This window comes from Crocuta crocuta, unplaced genomic scaffold (assembly GCF_008692635.1).
Source record: "Crocuta crocuta isolate KB4526 unplaced genomic scaffold, BGI_CrCroc_1.0 scaffold167, whole genome shotgun sequence".
Classification (NCBI taxonomy): domain Eukaryota; kingdom Metazoa; phylum Chordata; class Mammalia; order Carnivora; family Hyaenidae; genus Crocuta; species Crocuta crocuta.
The window spans coordinates 1797208-1818783 of NW_027532406.1; the positions used below are offsets into that span (position 1 = coordinate 1797208).

The 21576-nt window shown below is 35.6% G+C and overlaps 1 protein-coding gene and 1 non-coding gene across 5 annotated transcripts in view; one reads left to right on the forward strand and one right to left on the reverse strand.

Annotated features, from left to right (window-relative positions):
• Nucleotides 1–590: 590 nt before the first annotated feature.
• ADK (adenosine kinase) overlaps nucleotides 591–21576 on the reverse strand; it is a 498350-nt gene continuing 477364 nt past the window's right edge. For all 4 annotated transcript variants that reach the window (XM_077778630.1, XM_077778632.1, XM_077778631.1 and 1 more), the window contains one exon: nucleotides 591–2191. In XM_077778630.1, coding sequence (XP_077634756.1) covers nucleotides 2067–2191 — 125 coding nt within the window. In that variant the 3' untranslated portion in view covers nucleotides 591–2066. The remainder of the gene's footprint in view (nucleotides 2192–21576) is intronic.
• On the forward strand, nucleotides 4063–4165 carry LOC144243606 (U6 spliceosomal RNA). The gene has a single exon (XR_013338694.1). It is a non-coding gene; the product is annotated as a U6 spliceosomal RNA (small nuclear RNA).

The window sequence follows — 21576 nt, forward strand, 5'->3', positions numbered from 1 at the left end:
AAAATATTTGTAAATCATATACCTGATAAGACATATTTAGAATATATAAAGAACTCTTACAATTCAATAATAAAAGTACAAATCACTCAATTAAAAAATGGGAAAGGGATATGAATAGATATTTTCCACAGAAAAAATATAGATTGCCATTAAGCATATAAAGAGATGCTTAGTATCATTAGTTATTAGGGAAACACAAATCAAAACCACAGTGAAATATCCCTTCATAGTTCATGGTGTAAAGAAGTTGAGCTCTCAAACCTTGGTGAGAATGTAAAATGGTGCAGTCCCTTTGTAAAAAGTTTCGCAGTTTCTCAAAAAGTTAAACACAGGGTTATCACGTGACCCAGTAATTCCACTCTTAGGTATATATCCCAAAGGACTGAAAACACAAAAAACTTGTACATGAAATGTTCATAGCAATACTATTCATAATAGCTAAATAGTGCTAACAATCCAATGTCCATCAACTGATGAATGGTTAAACAGAATATGGTATATCTATATAATATTATTTGGCAAATAAAAAAAGTATTGATACATGCTATAAATGGGTGAATCTCAAAAACATGCTAAGTGAAAGAAGCCCGACACAAAAGAACACACATTTATTGACTCCATTTTTATGAATGTCCAGAACAGTCAAATTTATAAAGACAGAGAATAGATTAGTAGTTGCCAGGGAATGGGGGTGGGTGGGTATGGTAAATTGGGAGATACAGTGTTTCTTTTTGGGGTGATTAAAATGGTGATGTTGTACAATTTTGTGATTACACTAAAATGCAATGACTCGTACATTTTAAAATGGAAATTTTATGGTATGTGAATTATATCTCAATTAAAAAAAGAAAAAGACAAGCAAGCATAGCATACCTTAAAGTTTTCCTAAGCATAAAAAAACAAAAACTTGAATTCTTTTCTATGGTTTGATTCAGTTTTATCAATATTATCTTTTTCTTCTTCAACAATAATAATCTTAATGATAAAAATTGCAGGTACTTATTAAGCACTTACTAAACATGTAGCAAGCAAGCATTTTATACTTGGTGTTTTCTCTTAAATTATCTTAATGATCTTGTACATGGAGTTATTATCCCATTTTATAGAAAGGAAAATGAAGGTAAAAGAGGCTGAGTAATTTGCCCAAGGTTATATAAAGGTAATTAAGTTTGACTCCAGAGGTTCTATTATGCCATTTTGTCTTCCTTAAAACAATGACTTAACGGTCTCAAATACTAAGTTATTTTTCAATGTATTATGTTGTTTTTCTATCACCATCAATGAATTAGATACCATTTCAGGGTCCAGTATTAAATAATGTTCTTAACCTCCTTATTTTGTTGAGCACAGGGCAAAGACAGAAAAAAATTCCTACATGACAAGTTTTTATTTGTATCAAATTACAGAATACCATAAATAAATGTAAGATTATACTTTGAATACTGTAATATAACATAATTTGGCAACTTATTTAATTATCCAAAGTTTATTACATGTTTGAGTATGCACTAAAGAGATTATTTGGCATAACTTGGCAAGATACTTTTGTAACTTATTTGATCATTTATCATTTATATATGTGTTACACATATATGTATGTATACACATACACACATACATATATCCATACACATACTCCTAAATTAAATATCCTTGTATAAAAAGCTGAAGATCGATGTGTTAGAATTAATTCCTGTTTAAAAATCTATTATATTAAATCGCATCTGCATTCAAAGCAGAAATGTAAAAAAACTGATCAATTTGCTAAATACACATGAATTTACAAAGTAATTGAAAATGAAATAAAAATTTCCATTGAAATGTTATATTCCTGTTTAATCAACATTTAAGTAGCACTATCAAACTATGGAAATAGGCATTATTTTTTTAGGCTATTGCGAGAATAAAGATTCTACTGAGCATTACTGTAATCCTCTAAATTAAGAATGAATATTATTATAGTAGGAAAAGATGGCAGATAATTTTCTTCTTTATTAATATGGGAATTCTCAGGAAGCAATCAGGGCAGTATCTATTCCACTGGGCTTGGATTTCCTGCTTTCCTATCAGTGGAAATCTGGCTTCTCAGGAAAAGTGCAGCCGGTCCGCCTAATTATGACGCTTGCTGCATAGTGACCAGCACGGATGCATTCAGTCAAGGGCTTGTCAGAGACCAGCTGAGACAGAAAACCTGGAACACAGACAAAAAGGAAGAACATGAGTATTGCCTAATAGCATCAGAAATGTCATATCGGGTCAGGCCAAAAAAATGGTCTATGTACCTATCTCTTTTTTCAGTCTTAATAGCGTTAAACGCCAAGTGTTAGAGTCCAAATGGGAGAGTTCGTCCCCCAAACATCATAGGTTTTCCTCAATATTTCTTTTAAAGAGCTCAAGTTGGGACAGGACAACTCATCAACAAGTCATTCTAGTCTTTGAAAGCCTAAAGTATCACACTTTCCTTTAGTTTTGAGATTAAGAGTTGTGAGTAAGAAATACTGGCCAAATAATATTATCTTGGGTCTTTACAGCTGAGAAAGTATTAGTTACTCCCTCTCTCCATCTCTCTGGATTCCTTCTGTGTTGTTATTCCTACCATACTGCTTTTGGACAAAATTCTGCCGTATGGATATCTCTCCAAGTACAAATTTAAGAGTTGAAAAGTTATAAAGGACTTCCATCTCCCTTTTGCTCCCAGAAGCAACTGTGAAATAATTTCTATAGTCAAGTGCCATGGACCAGTTTGACATTAAAATAAATGTGATAAAGTAGAAAATAGTGTTAAGGACTTCTGTTTCTGACCAAGAAGAAATAAAATAAAGGCAACCGGATTTGTCCTTTTTCCAGAAACTACTAAAATTAAAGACAAAGTATATGAAGCAAAGTTTTTCAAACTGTAAAAGACTCGTGAAGGGAGGGAAACAAATAGGGTAAACAATAAAAGTGTTCTAGCTCACCACCTAGAGAGAGCTAGAAGGCCACAGTACAAGAACAGCAACCTAGGGAGAGTTCAACAGTCTCACTGAGTTGTGAAGGTGGATTTGGGAGTCTAAGTAGGACAAATTTAAATATCTAGGCAAACTGATCGGGGAAAAAAAGAGAGAAGACATAAATGACCAGTATTGGGAATAAGAGAGGTGATGTCACGATAGAATCTCTATACACTAAAAGAAAAATAAACATTAATAATTTTATATCAATAGATTTGATAAAGTAGATGAACTGGACAAATTCCTGGAAAGACACAAATTATCAAAGCTCAGGAAGAAACAGACAGCCTGGCTAGTCTTGTACTTACTAAACACATTAATTTTTCAGTTAAAAAACATCCAATAAAGACAGTTTCAGGTCCAGATGGTGTCACTGGTGAATTCTACCAAATATTTAAGGAATAAAAATAGTATCAATGCTATACAATAACCTCTTTAGAAAACTGAAAATACTTCCCAGCTTATTCCTTGAGGCTAGCATTACTCTGATATATATATAAAAAAAGCAAATATTTTAAAGAAAATTTTAGCAAAGCAAATCCAATAGTATATTTAAAAAGATAATAAATTATTATTATCCTAGGAATGCAAGGTTGTTCTAACATTAAACACTAATCAATGTAATATACCATAACTAAGAAAACTATAAGATCATCTAATAGAAGAAGAAAAAGCATTTGGCAAAATCCAAATAAATTACTAATAACAACTTTTAGCAACCTAGGACTAGAAGGGATCTTCCTCAACCTGGTAAAGGATACTTAGGAAAAATTTACAGTTAAATGGTGGATGATGGAATGTTTTCCCCTTAGGATCAAGAACAAGACAAAAATGTTTACTCTTGAACACTGTACTGTACTGAAGACTTTAGCCAGTATAATAAGGCAAACAAAAGAAATAAATAAAAGTTGGGGCGCCTGGGTGGCTCATTTGGTTTAGTGTCGGACTCTGAATGGGCAACATGGAGCTAGCTTGGGATTCTCTTTGTTTCTGCCCCTCCCTTGCTCTGTCTTTCCAAAATAAATAAATAGACATTTTAGAAACAAAGAAATAAATAAAAGGTATCAAATGGTTGCTTTGGCAGCATGTATAGTAAAATTGTAATGATACCGAGAAGCTTAGCATGGCCCCTGAACAAGGACAACAAGCAAATTCGTTAAGTGTTCCATATTTAAAAACAAAGGCATTAAGATGGAACAAGAAGTGAAGTTATCTTTATTTGTAGATTGCATGTTTGTCTATGCCTATGGTTCTCAATAGTGGGTGATTTTGCCACCCACCAGAGGACATTTGGTAATGTCTGGCAATTTCTGGTTGTCACAGCTAGGGCAGAGGGTGCTGCTGGTATCTAATAAGTAGAGCGAGGAATGCTGCTAAATATCCTACAACGTCCATAATGCAGAGATTGAGAAATTCCTGGCCTTTTATAGAATATCTTATAGAATTTAGAAAAAAGTTACTAGAACTACTAAGTGAGTTTAGTAAGGTTAGAAGGCACAAGATCACTATACAAAAATTGAATTTCCATACTATATACACATCATCATGTGTGTATATATAGCAAGTGTATGTACTAGTAATGAACAATTAGAAATTGATATTAAAAATCCCTTTTACCATACTATCAAATATGTGCAATGCTTCATAAAAGTGTAAGACCTGCACACTGAAAGTGACAAAACAATGCTGAGAAAAAGGAAAGAAACCTAGGTAAATAGAGAGATATAAAGTGTTCACAGATCAGAATAATCAATATTGTTAACAGCTCTAAGAAATTTTTCCATGGATTTCATTTAATACCAATAAAAATTCCAGCAGGTCTTTCTTTCTTTCCTTTTTTTAAAGTTATTTTTTTAAATTAAGTTTATTTATTTTTAGAGTGAGAGTGAGAGAGAGAGCCCGTGCATGTAAGCAGGGGAGGGCAGAGATAGAGGGAGAGAGAGAATCCCAAGCAGGCTCTCTGCTGTTAGCACAGAGCCCAACGTGGGACTTGATCTCAGGAACCATGCAATCATGACCTGAGCCAAAATCAAGAGTCAGGTGCTTAACTGACTGGGCCACTCAGGCGCCCCTCCTGCAGAACTTTCTTATAGAAACTGACCAGCTGATTCCAATATTTATGTGGAAATGCAAAGGACTAAGATTAGTCAAAACACATCTCTGAAAAACAAGACTCCTTTAGTTACAACTTATTACAGAACTAAAATAATCAAGACACTATGCTATTGGCATAAAGATAAACAAACATATCAATGCAACTGCACAGAGAGTCCAGAAATCAACCTACTTCTATATCATCAACTGATTTTTTTTTTAATGTTTTATTTATTTATTTCTAGGAGAGAGAGAGAGACAGCATGAACAGGGGAGGGTCAGAGAGAGAGGGAGTCACAGACTGAAACAGGCTCCAGGCTCTGAGCTGGCAGTCAGCACAGAGCCCGACGCGGGGCTCGAACCCACGAACCGCGAGATCATGACCTGAGCGAAAGTCGGACGCTTAACCGACTAAGCCACCCGGGCGCCCCTCATCAACTGATTTTTGATGAAACTATCAAAGCACTCCAGTGGAGAAAAGATACTCTTTTAAACAAATGGTTTAAAACAGAACGGCTGGATGGCGTATTTGAAAAAACAAAGAAACCACTTCAACCCTAACTTCACATCATTTGCAAAAATTCATTTGAAATAGGTCACAGATCTAAACGTAAGAGGTAAAAGCATAAAATTCTGAGAGAAAATCATAGAAAATCTTAGTGATTTGGAATTTGCCAAAATCTCTTAAGACACAAAAAGTACAAAAATTTATAAAGGAAAAAAAATATCTGGACTTTGTTAAACTAAACACTTTACACATCAATAACAAGAAATAAGGCAATAAAAATGAGCAAGAGTGTTGAACTAACATTTTAGCAAAGAAGATGAACAAATGCAAAATAAGATATTGCTGCCAATCCACTAGAATGGCTAAAATTAAAGACTGACCATAACAAGTGTTAGCAAGGGTGTGGGTGAATTGGAATCCTCCCATACATTGATGGTGGGAATATAAAATGATAAGATCGCTTTGAAAACCATTTGTTAGTGTCTTAAAAAGTTAAAAATACATTAACCATATGACTCAGTCACTCTATTTCTAGGTATTTGACCCAACGTAAGTGAAAGCATATATTCCTACCAAAGATGTGTAGTGAATGTTCACAACAGCTTTATTTGTAATAGCTCCACACTGGAAATGATCCAAATGTGGATGAGAAGCAGCAGGAAGGCAGGATTACAAAATAGCATGCCTTTTGTAGAAGGCAGGATCTACAAAATAGAGGTAGTGGATATGTCTGTAGTGATGGCTTCATGGGTATATGCTTCTGTTAACACGTGCAAAATTGTACACTTTAAATATGTGCAGTTTATTGTATATCGGTTATAGTACAATAAAATTATAAAAGATGAAAAAAGGGAGAAAGTGTTGTAGTTACAAATAAGATAGGTGAAGAACAGAAGAATTTGGGGCTACTTTCCCTCCAGAGGAAACCTGAACTGCTATAGCAGACTCAAATACTCAGAAGAATGGATGATAATGAGAAACTGTTCTGTAGCCAGACTTCCAGGCTGTTCCCCAGGCCCTGGCAGCCTGGTGGGGGTGAAGATTAATTGAGAAGCTGTGGTATAAAGACCTGTAGAGAACATTATAAGAGATTTACGTCCTTTCTTCTCTACCTTTCTGACCACACAAGCTTTTTCCCTGTCAGATGTGGGGAATGCTCTGTATCTAGTAAAATAAGTATTCCCAACCAAAGAATAAAATTAATTTAGTTAATGGAGTGATATATTTTGAAGACATTTGCTTAGAATGTGAAGTCACTCCCTCAAGAGGTTTAGTAAGAGTATTTTATCATTGAGTTTTCAGGTAACAGTCAAAGGTCAATATTAACTTTCAGCCAGGCTGTGAGGCTAAAATGCTCAGCCCACACAGTGAATGGAGCAGATGCCAAAATCAGAGTCAGATCAGCTTACAATGGAAACACATCTATTAGAAGCCTTATAAGCAACATCTGTTTTCCTCATTCCTTCTGGTATGATCTTTGTGAGAAAAAGGAAAGCTTATGTTTATGAAATATTTGTGTGAAGCATAAGCACCAGCACCCGCTTTCTAAGAGAAGAGCTAGTTGATGACTGAAGTGAAGTACTCTGAAGAGACATTTGCTTTGACAAGTGGAAAGCCTGGATGCAGAAAAAAGCTAAGACCTTTGCCCTGGGTGAATAACAGTTTTCAATAATCTATTTAGAAAAACCAACCGAGGTGAACTACATATGTTATATAATCAATTGTAAGTGGACCCTTCATAAAGTAGCTGATGTGAATCTTAAAATTTATGTAAAATGGTTTATTTATTTATTTGTTTTTAATTTTTTAATGTTTTATTTATTTCTGAGAGGGAGAGAGAGACTGCGTGAGCAGGGGAGGATCAGAGAGAGAGGGAGACACAGGATCTGAAACAGGCTCCAGGCTCTGAGTGAGCTGTCAGCACAGAGCCTGACGTGGGGCTCAAACCCATGAACAGTGAGATAATGACCTGAGCTGAAGTCAGATGCTTAACCGACTGGGCCACCCAGGTGCCCCTAAAATTGTTTAAATAAACAAAGAGAACTTTGGTTTTACGAATCATAGGGAATCCTTTTATTACATGAAAAAATATTCTGATAGTTTTTTTATTGTGTAAAATACACATAACCTAAAATTTAACATTATGTCCAGTTGCTAGTCACTGGTGATGTTAATTTTGGTCACCTGGATGTTCATATAATTGCCAATGCTTTGCAATGACAATGAATGTCGGAATATTTTTTTTGTGTATATATTTCTGTACTGGTGGGGGATGTACCTTCAGGATAAATTTCTAGCAGTAGAATTTCTGGGTTGAAGAGTAAATGTGTAAGTAGTTTAATTGTTAGATACTGCCAAATCCTCCATTTTGTATTTCCACTAGCAATGTTTAAGAGTGTGTGTTTACCCCACAAACTCTCCAACACAGTGTGCTGTCAAGCTTTTGAATTTTTGCTAGTGGGTTAGAAATGATATCTCAGTGTAATTTTAATTTGCATTTCTCTTATTATTAGTGAGGCTGGACATCCCTTTATTCATTCATTCATTTATTTATTTATTTAAAAATGTTTATTTTGAGAGAGCAAGAGGGAGCTCGTGCACACAAGTTGGGGAGGGGCAGAGAAAGAGGGAGAGAGAATTCCAAGCAGGTTCTGCGCCATCAGCCCATAGCCCGACATGGGGTCCAAACTCACAAACCATGAGATCATAACCTGAGCCACAATCAAGAGCTGGATGACTAACTGACTGAGCCCCCTAGGTATGTCAGAACATTTCTTATATGTTTAAAGAACAAATCCCTTTCACTGAATTGTTTGTTCTTTTACCTATTCTTCTAAAGGATATTTGGTCTTCCCCTATTTTTAAAAGTTACTTATATTTTGGGGATATTATTCTAATAAAGTATTTTCTTAGGTAGGGAAAAATATCAACAATAACACTATGCTATTAATACACACAAATACTGCATCAGCAAAGAAACAAAGTGCTTACTCATATCTTATTTACTGAATGTGATGAATTTTAAAGAGTGTGGTTGGCACACACTATAGTAGATAAATATGGCTTGTAGATATATATCAAAAAAGAAGTTTCCTCTCTTTTAGTAAATATTTTGGGCCTATCAGGAATTCAACAAGAAAATCTCAAATAGCTGACTTGGCATGTATGCTTCATATGAAAAGTCCCCTATGAGCCCTTTTTCCTGGTGCCTTTTTCTGGTTCTTATGGTCCTTGTCAGCACATTATCTTGAAAATGAAGGGTAAGGCTCTGCATATATGCTTTCCAACATAGTCAAGAGAACAGAAACAGAAGGTATAACACTGGAGAACAAGAAATATCAACATAGGTTTCTGGGGCACCTGGGTGGCTCAGTCGGTTAAGCGTCCGACTTCGGCTCAGGTCATGATCTCGTGGTTCATGGGTTCGAGCCCCACATCGGGTTCTGTGCTGGCAGCTCAGAGTCTGGAGCCTGTTTCAGATTCTGTGTCTCCCTCTCTCTCTGCCCGTCCCCCGCTCATGCTCTGTCTCTCTCTGTCTCAAAAACAAATAAACTATAAAAACCAAAAACATAGGTTTCCAATCAGGAACTCCTACGTTGAGACAGTTGTTCTTGCCTTTCTACTTTGGTTCTTTTTCTCTGGGATCTGTAGATCTCCTTTCTAATCCTTTATGGATTAGAAGGCTTATCCCTTGACCTCTTAGACTTTTCTGAAATTTGGGTCATTTCATGGACTTTAGGTCTCTAGCTGTTGAGGCATATGGTAGGTGAATGTTTCTCAGTGACAATGAATTTGGATCCTAGGGGTAGTGTTGGCTGGCTCTGGTTCTTGCAACAATCACAGATCCAGAGCTATCAGAATAAACCTTTGTCCATTAGCAATTAATATAGCTTATTACCTTCTGGTTACTTTCATTTGGATTTTTCTTTTATTAATGTTAAGGAGAGCAATCCATTTTAGCATAAGTGAATGTAGTGTCTGAGATGAGAACTGAAACTTGTATTTAAACTGTGCAGAGAGGAGGTGCTAAGCTAGTTTTGTCAAAGCACATAGAGGTGGGATGGCTGGTGTGGGGAAAAAGGTAATATAATTTCCTATCTTAATTTGTCTATTTCATGTAGTTACTGTAGAAGAGATATAATACCTAGAATTTTCTCAGTGTCATTTACAGAAAAGTGAGAAATATTGTCAGTAGGTATGAAAGTTTTAATCAAGTGACTTAAGAGCTAGGGATATTTTAGAAGGAAATGAACAAAGTCTGTAAATCAATTTTTTCTTTTCCATCTATAGTTCTTTCACCAATAGTTTTCATGGTGGGTGGAACTAAAAGCCCAGTAGACTCCATTATTGTTCATTCAACATTCACAACAAAAAGAATGACTTAGCTTTTTCTGGTTGTCATCAAATAAGAATGCTGTGCCACACAGACTTTATGAACTTGGAAGAATTAAAGTTTGTTTTACAAAAAACCTTTTTAAAAACATTTATTTATTTTTAAGAGACCGAGAGAGACAGAGCATGAGTGGGGAAGGAACAGAGGGAGACACAGAATATGAAGCAAGCTCTAGGCTCGGAGGTGTCAGCACAGAGCCTAACGTGGGGCTTGAACCTATGAACTGTGAGATCATGACCTGAGCTGAATTTGTACACTTAACTGACTGAGCCACCCAGGCGTCCCTGTTTGGTTTTGATTACTGACTCAATTTCATTACTAGTAATCTGTTCAAATTTTCTATTTCTTCTTGGTTCAGTTTGGGAAGTTTATATGTTTCTAGGAATTTATCCATGTCTTCTAGGTTGTCCAGTTGGCATATAATTATAATATTCTCTTAAAATCTTTTGTATTTCTGTGGTGTTCGTTGTTTTTCCTTCATTTCTCATTTTATTTATTTGAGTCCTCTCTCTTTTCTTCTTGATGAGTTTAGCTAAAAGTTTATGAATTTTTGTTGATCTTTTCAAAGACAGAGCTTCTGATTTCATGATCTGTTCTACTGTTTTTTAAGTTTCTATTTCATTTATTTCTGCTCTTATCTTTATTATTTCCTTCCTTCTACTGGCTTTTTATTTGTTTTTTCTTTCCTAGTTTCTTTAGGTATGAGGTTAGGTTGTTTACTTGAGATTTTTCTTGGTTCTTGAGGTAGACCTGTATTGCTATAATCTTCCCTCTTAGAACAGATTTTGCTGCATCCCAAAGATTTTGGACCATTATGTTTTTGTTTTCATTTGTTTCCATGTATTTTTTGGATTCCTCTTTGATTTCCTGATTGACCCATTCACTGCTTAGTATCATGTTATTTAGCCTCTATGTATTTGTGTTCTTTCTGGATTTTTCTCTTGTGTTTAATAAAGAAAAGATAAATAAATGGAAAGGAATCCAAGCAAAATACTAAAAAAAGTCATCAAACAACAAGGGAAGAGACCAAGAGAAGAATGGGACAGAGAAGAACTACAAAAAACAATCAGAAAACAAATATCAAAATGGCAATAAGTACATACCTATCAATAATTACTCTAAATGTAAAGGGACTAAATGCTCCAATTAAAAGACATATGGTGGCTGAATGGATAAAAAAACAAGACCCATCTATATGCTGCCTAGAAGAGACTTACTTCAAACCTAAAAATGCAGAAGGGAAGGGAAAGGATGGAAAAAGGATGGAAAAACATTTACCATGCAAATGGAAGAAAAAAAAAAAGCTAGGGTAGCAATGCTTATATTGGACAAAATAGACTTTAAAACAAAGACTGTAATAAGAGACAGAGAAGGATATTACATAATGATAAAGGAAATAATCCAAGAAGAAAATGGAACCATTTTAAATACCTATGTACCCAACATGGAAGCAACTATTAACAGACACAAAGGAAGAAAGTGACCGAAAACAGTAACAGTAGGAGATGTTAACACTCTACTTACATCAATGGATAGATCATCCAGACAAAAACCAACAACAAAACAGTGGCTTTGAATGGCACATTGGACCAGATGGACCTACCATATATATAGAACATTTCATCCAAAAACAGCAGAATACATATTCTTTTCAAGTGCACATGAAATATTTTCCAGGATAGAACACATGAATTAACTCATGAATCGGAGATCATGAAGTAAGCCGAAGTTGGACACTAAACAGACTGAGCCACCCAGGCACCCCTTATTCATGTAACTTCAAAGTCTTAACAGGTTTTGAGTAACTGACAAATTGATTCTAAAATCTGTATGAAAGGGCTGTCTGGGTGGCTTAGTCAGTTAAGCATCTGACTCTTGATTCTGGCTCAGGTCATGATATTATGGTTCATGAGATCGAGCCCCATGCCAGGTTTTGTGTGGATAGCTCAGAGCCTGCTTAGGATTCTCTTTCTCTCTCTCTCTCTCTCTCTCTTTCCCTCTCTGTTTTGCCCCCCCTCCCCTGGCTTGCATGTATGCACACATGTGGGCATGCTCTCAAAATCTCAGACATTAAAAAAATAAAATCTGTATGAAAAACAAAGAATCAAGAATGGCCAAACATTCCTACTGAAGAAAAACAAGGTAGGAAAGACTTGCTTTACCAGATCCAACACTTATTAGAAAACTATAATAATAGATACAGTGCATAGGTACAGATAAAGAGTGCAAAGGAAAATAAGAGATAGTTCTGAAATAGGCCTATGCAAATGTGGAAACTTGAGCTTCAGTGGAATTAGCATTGTGAATCCATGGTGAAAAGATGGATTATTAGAAAATAGTATTTAGGCAACTAGTTTTTCATTTAGACAAACAAAATTATCTTATTCTACATTAAAAACATCCAGGGTACCTGGGTGGCTCAGTAGGTTAAGTGTCTGACTTTTTTTTTTTTTTTTAATATTTTTATTTATTTCTAGGAGAGAGAGAGACAGCGTGAGCAGGGGAGGGTCAGAGAGAGAGGGAGACACAGACTCTGAAACAGGCTCCACGCTCTGTGCTGGCAGTCAGCACAGAGTCCGACGCGGGACTCGAACCCACGAACCGCGAGATCATGACCTAAGCGAAAGTCGACGCTCAACCGACTAAGCCACCCAGGCGCCCCAAGTGTCTGACTCTTAATGTCGGCTCAGGTTATGATCTCACAGTTCATGAGTTTGAGCCCTGCGCTGCACTCTGTGCTGACAGTCTAGAGCCTGCTTGGGATTCTCTCCCTCTTCCTCTCTCTCTGCTCCTCCCATGCTCTCTCTCTCTTTCTCACTCTCTCAATAAACTTTAAGACTTTTCTAGAGGAAATATAAGGTGCTCAACCTTATTAGTAATGAAGGAAAATGGAAATTAAAACAATAATGAGATTCTACTATATATCTACTGGATTAGCAAAAACTTAAGTCTGACAATGCCACTTGATGATGGTGCCCTGTAATCTGTCAGAGCTGATAGGAGTCAAAACTGGTAGGAGTGAGCTGGGTAGATGATTTGGCATTACCTAGTAAAGGTGGCCAAGCATTTTTCACAACTATGTATACATCCTACAGAAGCTCTTGCATTAGGTAGGACACATGTATAAGAGTGTTCATAGCGACATTGGTAAAATCTAGAAACTACTAAAAGTGTCTATTGATCACAAACTGGATTAATTCATTACAGCATATTCCTATGATGGCATTCAATAAATTATATATGTGAACATAGGTAAGTTCTCATATTGTTTAGGAATATATTAATATATCATAAATTTAAAAGAAAGGTAAGAAAACAATTAGGAAATAGTTATTTCTGGTGCAGGGGAACCAAAGTGGGGTGAGGTATAATACAGATATTAACAGTAAAGACGCAAAGGTATTAGTAAATGTTCCTTTTCTCAAGTGGCCTAGGTAGAGACCTCTTCATATTATTATTATTTGTATTTGATTATACATTATATCTTATATTATAAAATGTGCCACTTCAAGATTTAAAAAAATTAGTAAATAACTACATTGAACATTTCTCTGTATATCTGCCAAGATGTATAAACATATGTATACACATGTATGCATATATATGTGTCCCTGTGTGTATACATAGTATATATATACATACATATGTATCTTGATATCATACTATTAGATATTGTCATGTAGCCTTTTTCTACTTAATAATATGTTATCTAAACAATGTGATACTATTTTTCACTTAAGAGATTAGTAACGATAAGAATAGTTAATACACTGTATTAAGAAAGAGAGTGAACATAATTATATACTGGAGTGTAAATTAGCACTCTTTCTGAAGGGCACTTAGGCAATATCAATCAAAACTACAAAAGCACAGGGGCACTTTGGCTGGCCTCAGTTGGAAGAACATGCGACTTGATCTTGGGGTCATGAGTTTGAGCCCCATATTGGGTGTAGAGATTAATTAAATAAAACAAACAAACAAACAAACAACAACTTTAAGTGCACAAAGCCTTCAAGTTCAGCAATTCTACTTCTATGAATTGGAAATGGCCTCCAAGATATATATATATGCATATATGTGTACAAAAGCATATGTACAAGGACATTCACTACAGCATTGTTTGTAATAAAAATGAGCCATTTAATATTAATACTATACTGTATCAAATATGCAGTCCATATCAAAGTAGCCTCACTTGTCGCAGTAATATCCTTGAGAGGTTTTTGTCTGCTTCAGAATCTAATCTAGGATCATAGTTGCATTTAGTTGTCATGTTCCCTTTAGACTCTTATAATCTAGAAAAGTTCCCCCTCTCATTCAGCATTTCAAAACTGGCATTTTTGAAAAGTCTAGCTAAGTTGTTTGGCATAATATCTCTCAATTTAGGTTTGTCTGATGTTTCCTCATGATTAGATTCAGTTTTAATAAGTTTGGCAGGAGTATAGAAATGAGGCTGGGTATTTCACTGGGGGCATGGTGTTGGCTTGTTCCATCCTTGGTGATGTTAAGTTTCATCACTTGATTAAGGTAATGTCTATCATGTTTCTTTCTTAAAACGTTATATGATTTATGTTTTAAAAACAATCCATCAATTTGAAAAGGGGAGCGGTTAAACCCATGGAATGGAATAATATAAAGCAGTTAGCCAGAATGAGGTAGATCTTTATACGCTGCTATGAAACAATCTCCAAGATATGAGAAAATGAAAAATCAAGGGTATAGAACAGTAAGCACAGGATATAGTATTTGCATTTGAAAAAAACTGGCATATGTATACATACACAAACTAGTACATGTGCAGGATATTTCTGGATGAATTTAATAGACACTAGCAAGTAAAGCTGTCTCAGGGAGGGGAGTTAGAGGATTGGGGTAGGAGAGATGTTTACTTTTCGTTGTATCTGTTACTTCTATTATATATGTACATACCCTTTTTGTACTGTTGTATTTTCTACTTCTTATTATTCCTGCAATAAAAGTTCATTAGGAACATTTTGGCATATCTTTAAATACTCTTAGGGACCATGCTTTTTAAATGTGGATATAGCAGAATTTACTTAATCCTATTATTGGATATTTAGGCTGTTTCTATTTTTTTAATATAAATAACACTACGATGAATATCTTTATAACATTCTTCTGACATTAATCATTATGTATATTTTTAAATTAAAAAAATTTAATGTTTTTATTTATTTCTAAGAGAGAGAGAGAGAGACAGTGTGAGCAGGGGAGGGTCAGAGAGAGGGAGACACAGAATCTGAAGCAGGCTCCAGGCTCTGAGCTGTCAGCACAGAGCCCGACATGGGGCTTGAACCCATGAACCGTAAGATCATAACCTGAGCCGAAGTTGGATGCTTAACCGACTGAGCCACCCAGGAGCCCCTCATTATGTACATTTTTAATTTCCTTAAGATAAGTTTCTTTAAGGGCAACTAATAATTTTTCAGGTTCTACATACATATTGCCAAATTTCTTTTCAAAAAGATCTTGTTAATGTACACTGCCAATAGCATTCTTGCTATTAAAAAATTCTGTTTGATAATTCGAAAAGTAAAAGGTAGAATCTTGTTTTAATTTACAGCTATTTGTTTAGGGAGGCTGAAAACTTTTCATATGCCTCCAAGCCATTTGTATTTCTTTTTATAAACTGAAGACAATTTTATCTATTTTTCTATTGGAATACTTCCCTTCTTTTACTGATTTTTAAGAGACAGTCCCAGTTTATCTACTATATATATTGCAAATACTTTTCCTTACTTTGTCATTTGCCTTTTATTTTTATTGTTATATAGATATACTAATCTTTCTTCAATAAATTTTCCACTGAATTCAGGCTAAGTAAGGTTTTCCACAGCATGAGATCGGATAAACATTAGACTATATTTTCTTTTAGTTCATTTGTGGTCATTTAACTCTTTATTCCATCTGGAAATTCTTTGAGTATGGTGATTGGTAGTAATTAACCTTTGTTTTTTCCAAAAAGCTGTAAATTTGTTCCACTAGTATGCCTTAAGTAATCCACCTTGTTCCAATTGTTTTTAAACATTTTATTTGGAACTAATTTTAGATTTACAGAAGAACTGCAAGGGTATTACAGAGTGCTATTGTACCCATCCTGACTTTATCAAATTCCTATATTTGTTTACTTTCATTTTTAGTTTTTGGTCATATTCCTGCAATACGCTTTAGAAACATTTTTATTCAAAATAATAAAAAGCAAAATTTTATGTGTGTTTAAAAAGACAACATCATAATTTCTGGAATTCAAAGATGATTTTTTATTTTCTGTTTGCTTTTCTCATCTCTTAAATGTTTTATTTTAGAGAACTATTACTTTTAATAATAAGAAGTATTATTTTTATAATAGAAAGCAAATAAATATTATTTTAAACAATAACATGGGGATATTTAACTATTTAAATAGATAGTTATGAATTAGTTGTTCATACATTTCAGCTGAGTGATGTTTGGTTCTAACAGTTTTCCATTTATTTCTTTAGAGTTCATTAGTAAGTGTAGTCACTTGGGAATAGAGCTTTCCACAAAGTAAATCAGTGTAAGTATAAGTACAATGAAATTGGTCACTCTTCTTAGAAGATTTCTCAAGGACATAAAGATCTTCACTACTTTCCATATTCTTGTACGCAGGGAAACACAGGCAACATGAGAGGGAATATCTTACAAAGTTTCTGAGTAGACCTTAGCAGTCTTTCTTCCCCAAATGAAGTCTTCATCTATAGAAACTATATGCCAAGTAAATCAGTCTGTATCTTTTGAAATGGAAATTCAAGGACCAATGCTTCCTTAGCAGGGATTGCTGGGAAAATTCCTGACAGAGTCAAGCAGAAAGGATCACTGTACTTGGATAGAGTGGCTATTATGTGATATCAATGAAAACAAGCTTTTTGGTAAAAACTGTGAAGTAACTGGCCATACGACACTCAGCACCACAGGACACCATGGCTGTTGAAGCTGGGAAACATAGGGCTCACACATATACTGAAGATACTGGTAAAATGAGATAGGTGGAAGAAAAGTTTTTCAAACACTTTGGTATTTAAAAAAATTAATAAAGTCTATTTTTTGGAGCATTTTTAAATTTACAGAAAAACAGAATGGAAAGTAAAGAGTTCCTTTCTACACTCTCATCCTCCCCATCCCTCAGTTTCCCCTATCACTAACATCTTGCACTGAGGTGACACATTTGTTACAATTGATGAGCCAATATTGATTCATTATTAACAACTAAAATCCATGGTTTACATTAGGGTTCACTTTTTGTGCTGTTCATTCTATAAAACTTGAAAAATGTATAATGATCTGTTTTCCACCATTACAGTATCATATAGAATAGTTTCACTGCCTTAAAAACTCTTGTAGTCTACCAGTTTATCCCTCCCTACTTCCCACCCCAAGCCCTTGACAACCACTGATGTTTTTACTGTGTCCATAGTTTTGCCTTTCCCAGAATGTCATATAGTTGGAATCATGCAGTATATAGCCTTTTCAGAGTGGCTTCTCTAGTTTAGTACTATATGTTTAAGTTTCCTCTGTGTCTTTTCATGGTCTGATAACTCACTTGTTTTTGTGGTTGAATAATATTCCATTGCACGGATGTATCACAGTTTGTTTATCTAGTCACCTATTGAAGGACATGTTGGTTGCTTCCAAGTTTTGTCAATTAAGATGAAGGCTGCTGTCAACATCCATGTGCATCTGTTTTAACATGGACATATACTTTCACTTTATTTGGGTAAATAGCAAGGAACATGATTACTGGGTCATATGTATAGAAAAGTGTGTTTTGTAAAAAATTGCCAAACGTTTTTCCAAAGTGGCTGCACTGTTCTGCATTCCCATCAGCAGTGAATGAAGAGTTCCATCATCACCACATGGTCCATACACATAAATTCAAGAAGTTGGTAAAATAATCTGAGTGAAAGAATGGTTTTTCCATTAAAAAAAATCTTAATATTTACTTAAAAGGAAAAACCTCTCCAAACAAAATGGACTGTTCAAAAGTATATGCATTATACCAATTTCACTTATCCACTTCACTGTTTGGTAAGTTTACTTACTTTACTATATGCTTTTTATCTTCAGAAAGCTACATGGTTCACCTAAGATTCCATTGTTACTTTCCAGGGTTTTGGCTCAGATTACTGAGGACTGGGTCAATGATCTAATGAATCATTTGAATTCCTGATTGTTATAATATTATGATTTCCTCACTGCTTCCATCCCTCGCCTGACCCCAGCTCATTCATTTAAGTTATTAATGTTCTTTATACATGAGTAATATTAAACTACACACTCTATATAGTGACAAGTTAATTACATAGTTATTAAGAGATAATGTGGGAGTAGTAACATAAGTTATCTGTAATTTACCTTTGTTCTTTGAGACATTACTGTATAATTAAAGCAAACTTGATATAATATTTTACAGCAACTAACAGGGATGAATTCTATATTCCCCCTGTCTTCCCTGTAAAAAATGTGCTTTCAGTGATTTCTGGGTCAACTGATTTTTCAATTCTTTGTTTTCCACCTTTCTTAGATATCTACTTTGGTAATGATTTATGTGCTTTCTTAAACTGGCCTGCTATACCCTCTATACCAATAGTTACCAGATACATGTTGCCATATGGCATATGAGACAGTCAACTTAAAGGCTGTATTTTTATTACATGTAGCTGCTTTAGAGGATAAGATATATACTATAACTTTGACTTGTCTAATCCTCAATTTATTAGACCCATGTTACTGCCACTCCTATACTTGATTTTTTATTATAAGAAGCAAGTGAAAAGAAAGTAAAAACCCAGAATGCTATAAAACATACTTTGATTTATTCAGTGACCCAACATTGAATGCCTATACCATTACTAGACATCATGACTCAAAGATGGATAAAACATAGTGTTTTGTCTTTGAGAATTGTATAGTTTTAGGAGAGAAAGCTACGTAAATACTTTAAAAATAATCCCGGCAGAAGTGTAAAGCATGAACTTACTAGGAAAGAGGCTGTTGTCAGAGAGATCAAATACGAATCTCCTGCAGTACTTTAGGAGTTGTTCTCAAACTGTGATCTCTGGAGCACCTAGTCTCATCCTAGACCTACCAAATCGAAAACTGGATAGGGCCCAGAAATTGTCTTTTAAGAAGACTTCCAGGGGTGCCTGGGTGGCTTAGTCGGTTAAGCGTCCGACTTTCGCTTGGGTCATGATCTCGCGGTTCATGGGTTCGAGCCCGCGTCGGGCTCTGTGCTGACTGCCAGCTCAGAGCCTGGAGCCTGTTTCAGAGTCTGTGACTCCCTCTCTCTCTGACCCTCCCCTGCTCACGCTGTCTCTCTCTCTCTCCTAGAAATAAATAAAACATTAAAAAAAATTAAAAAAAAAAAAAAGAAGTCTTCCAGTAGATCCTGATACATGTTCAAGTTTGAGAAACACTGTTCTAGGTGATAGATAATAAAGACAGGAAGGAGAAAAAAACAGGTCTAGTGATATGATGTGGGTGCTGATGAAAATGTAAATAGTCAAGGACCATTCTGTGGCTAAAGCTTAGGAAACTGGGTGGGACAATGAAACATGGGATATGTATCAGGCTCAGTTCATGTCAAGTATTCTTTACTAGAGATTCTCATTAGTTTCTGGGAAGGAGCTACCCTTTACTCCACTCCCATCTGTCAGTGGAGGAATACCAGCAAAGATCCTAGTTAGGACAGGACAGGTGTGCTGTTATTTAATGCACTCGACATTCATTGGGCATTTTGGCAAACCAAATTTAGAGAACTACAGGATAACTTCAACAGATTCTGTGAAATCCTGACTGGAGCCTCTGACCTGATTGTCATTGCCCATTACAACAGGAACTGATGTACAGATTTATGATCTTGACAATTAGTTTCTTATTTGTCTTATAAATACTCAGGACAATTGATATTAGATGTTGCCTAATATCTGTGTTCTTTTCTAACACATGTATTCTCTCCATATTTACCTCTGTTTTTTAAAAAATGATTTTATGTGTAACATGGGGCTCGAACTCATGACTCCGAGATCAAGTCACATGCTCTACTGACTGAGCCAGCCAGGTATCCCTCCATATTTACCTCTGTTTTAAGTAACAGTAGGAAAAAGGGAGTTGTGATCAGTCTCTCTCTCATTGGCTTAGTTACGTTCATGTTAGTATGGGTTAATCTTTTTTTAAGAATTTTAATGTGTTATTATCCATATTTGAGGAGGAGGGAGACAGGGCATGAGCAGTGGAGGAGCAGAGAGAGAGAGGGAGACACAGAATTTGAAGCAGGCTCCGGGCTCCAAGCTGTCAGCACAAAGCCCAATGTAGGACTCAAATGCATGAACTGTGAGATCATGATGTGAGCTAAAGTTGGATGCTTAACTGACTGAACCACCTTGGCACCTGGCATGGGTTAATCTTTAAAAAAAATTTTTTTTTTAGCAAGAGTTAAATTTTTTATTTTTGAGAGAGAAAGAGAGAGAACATGAGCAGGGGAGAGGGGCAGAGGGAGAGAAAGAGAATCCTCAGCAAGGTCCATTCTTGGCGTGGAGCCTGATGCTGGGCTTGATCCCATGACCCTGGGATCATGACCTAAGTCGAAATCAAGAGTTGGATGCTCAGCCAACTGAGGTACCCATAGACCCTTAGCATAGGGTAATCTTAAATCAAGGCAATCTGATACTACAGCATGGCCTACTTGACTCTTTCCTGACTCATTCCACACCTTCTGGCAAAATCCTGTGATAACAAGTTTCTTGACTAGAATGGTTTTTATTTATTATTTTTTTTTAATTTTTTTTAAATGTTTTATTTATTTCTAGGAGAGAGAGAGAGACAGCGTGAGCAGGGGAGGGTCAGAGAGAGAGGGAGTCACAGACTGAAACAGGCTCCAGGCTCCGAGCTGGCAGTCAGCACAGGGCCTGACGCAGGGCTCGAACCCACGAACCGCGAGATCATGACCTAAGCGAAAGTCGGACGCTTAACCGACTAAGCCACCCAGGCGCCCCTAGAATGGTTTTTATTTGATGGAAGGGTACAAGTTTGATTTCAGCTGGCCATGTGATTGATTAATTCATTCACACAACCAATATTTACTGAGTATTTACTCTATGCCAGGGACTTTTTTGGGTCCTAGGGATACCCTGGTGAATAAAACACACAGAGTCCCTGTTCTCTTAAAGCTTATATTCTAAAAGAGGGAGATACAAAAAAATCCCAAGTAATAAGTTAGTAATTAAGATAACTAAGATAATAAATAAGTAAATAAGATAATTCCAGAGAGTGCTAAGTGCTATTAAGGAAAATAACTATGTGTAGCAGTAGAGAATAATAGTGAAGGGAACCCACATTAGATAGGATAATTAGAGAAGAGGTGACCTTTAAGTTGAAACTGAGGATGAGAAAGAGATAGCCATGTAAAGAGTAGGGAAAGACAATTCTAGGCTAAGGGAGCTCCACGTACAAAGTGTCTAAGGCCTAAAAGAAGAAGGCCAGTATAGCCAGAGAACTGAAGCAAAGCTGAGAAAGAGAGCAACGTGAAATACAGATTCACAGATAGCGGATGG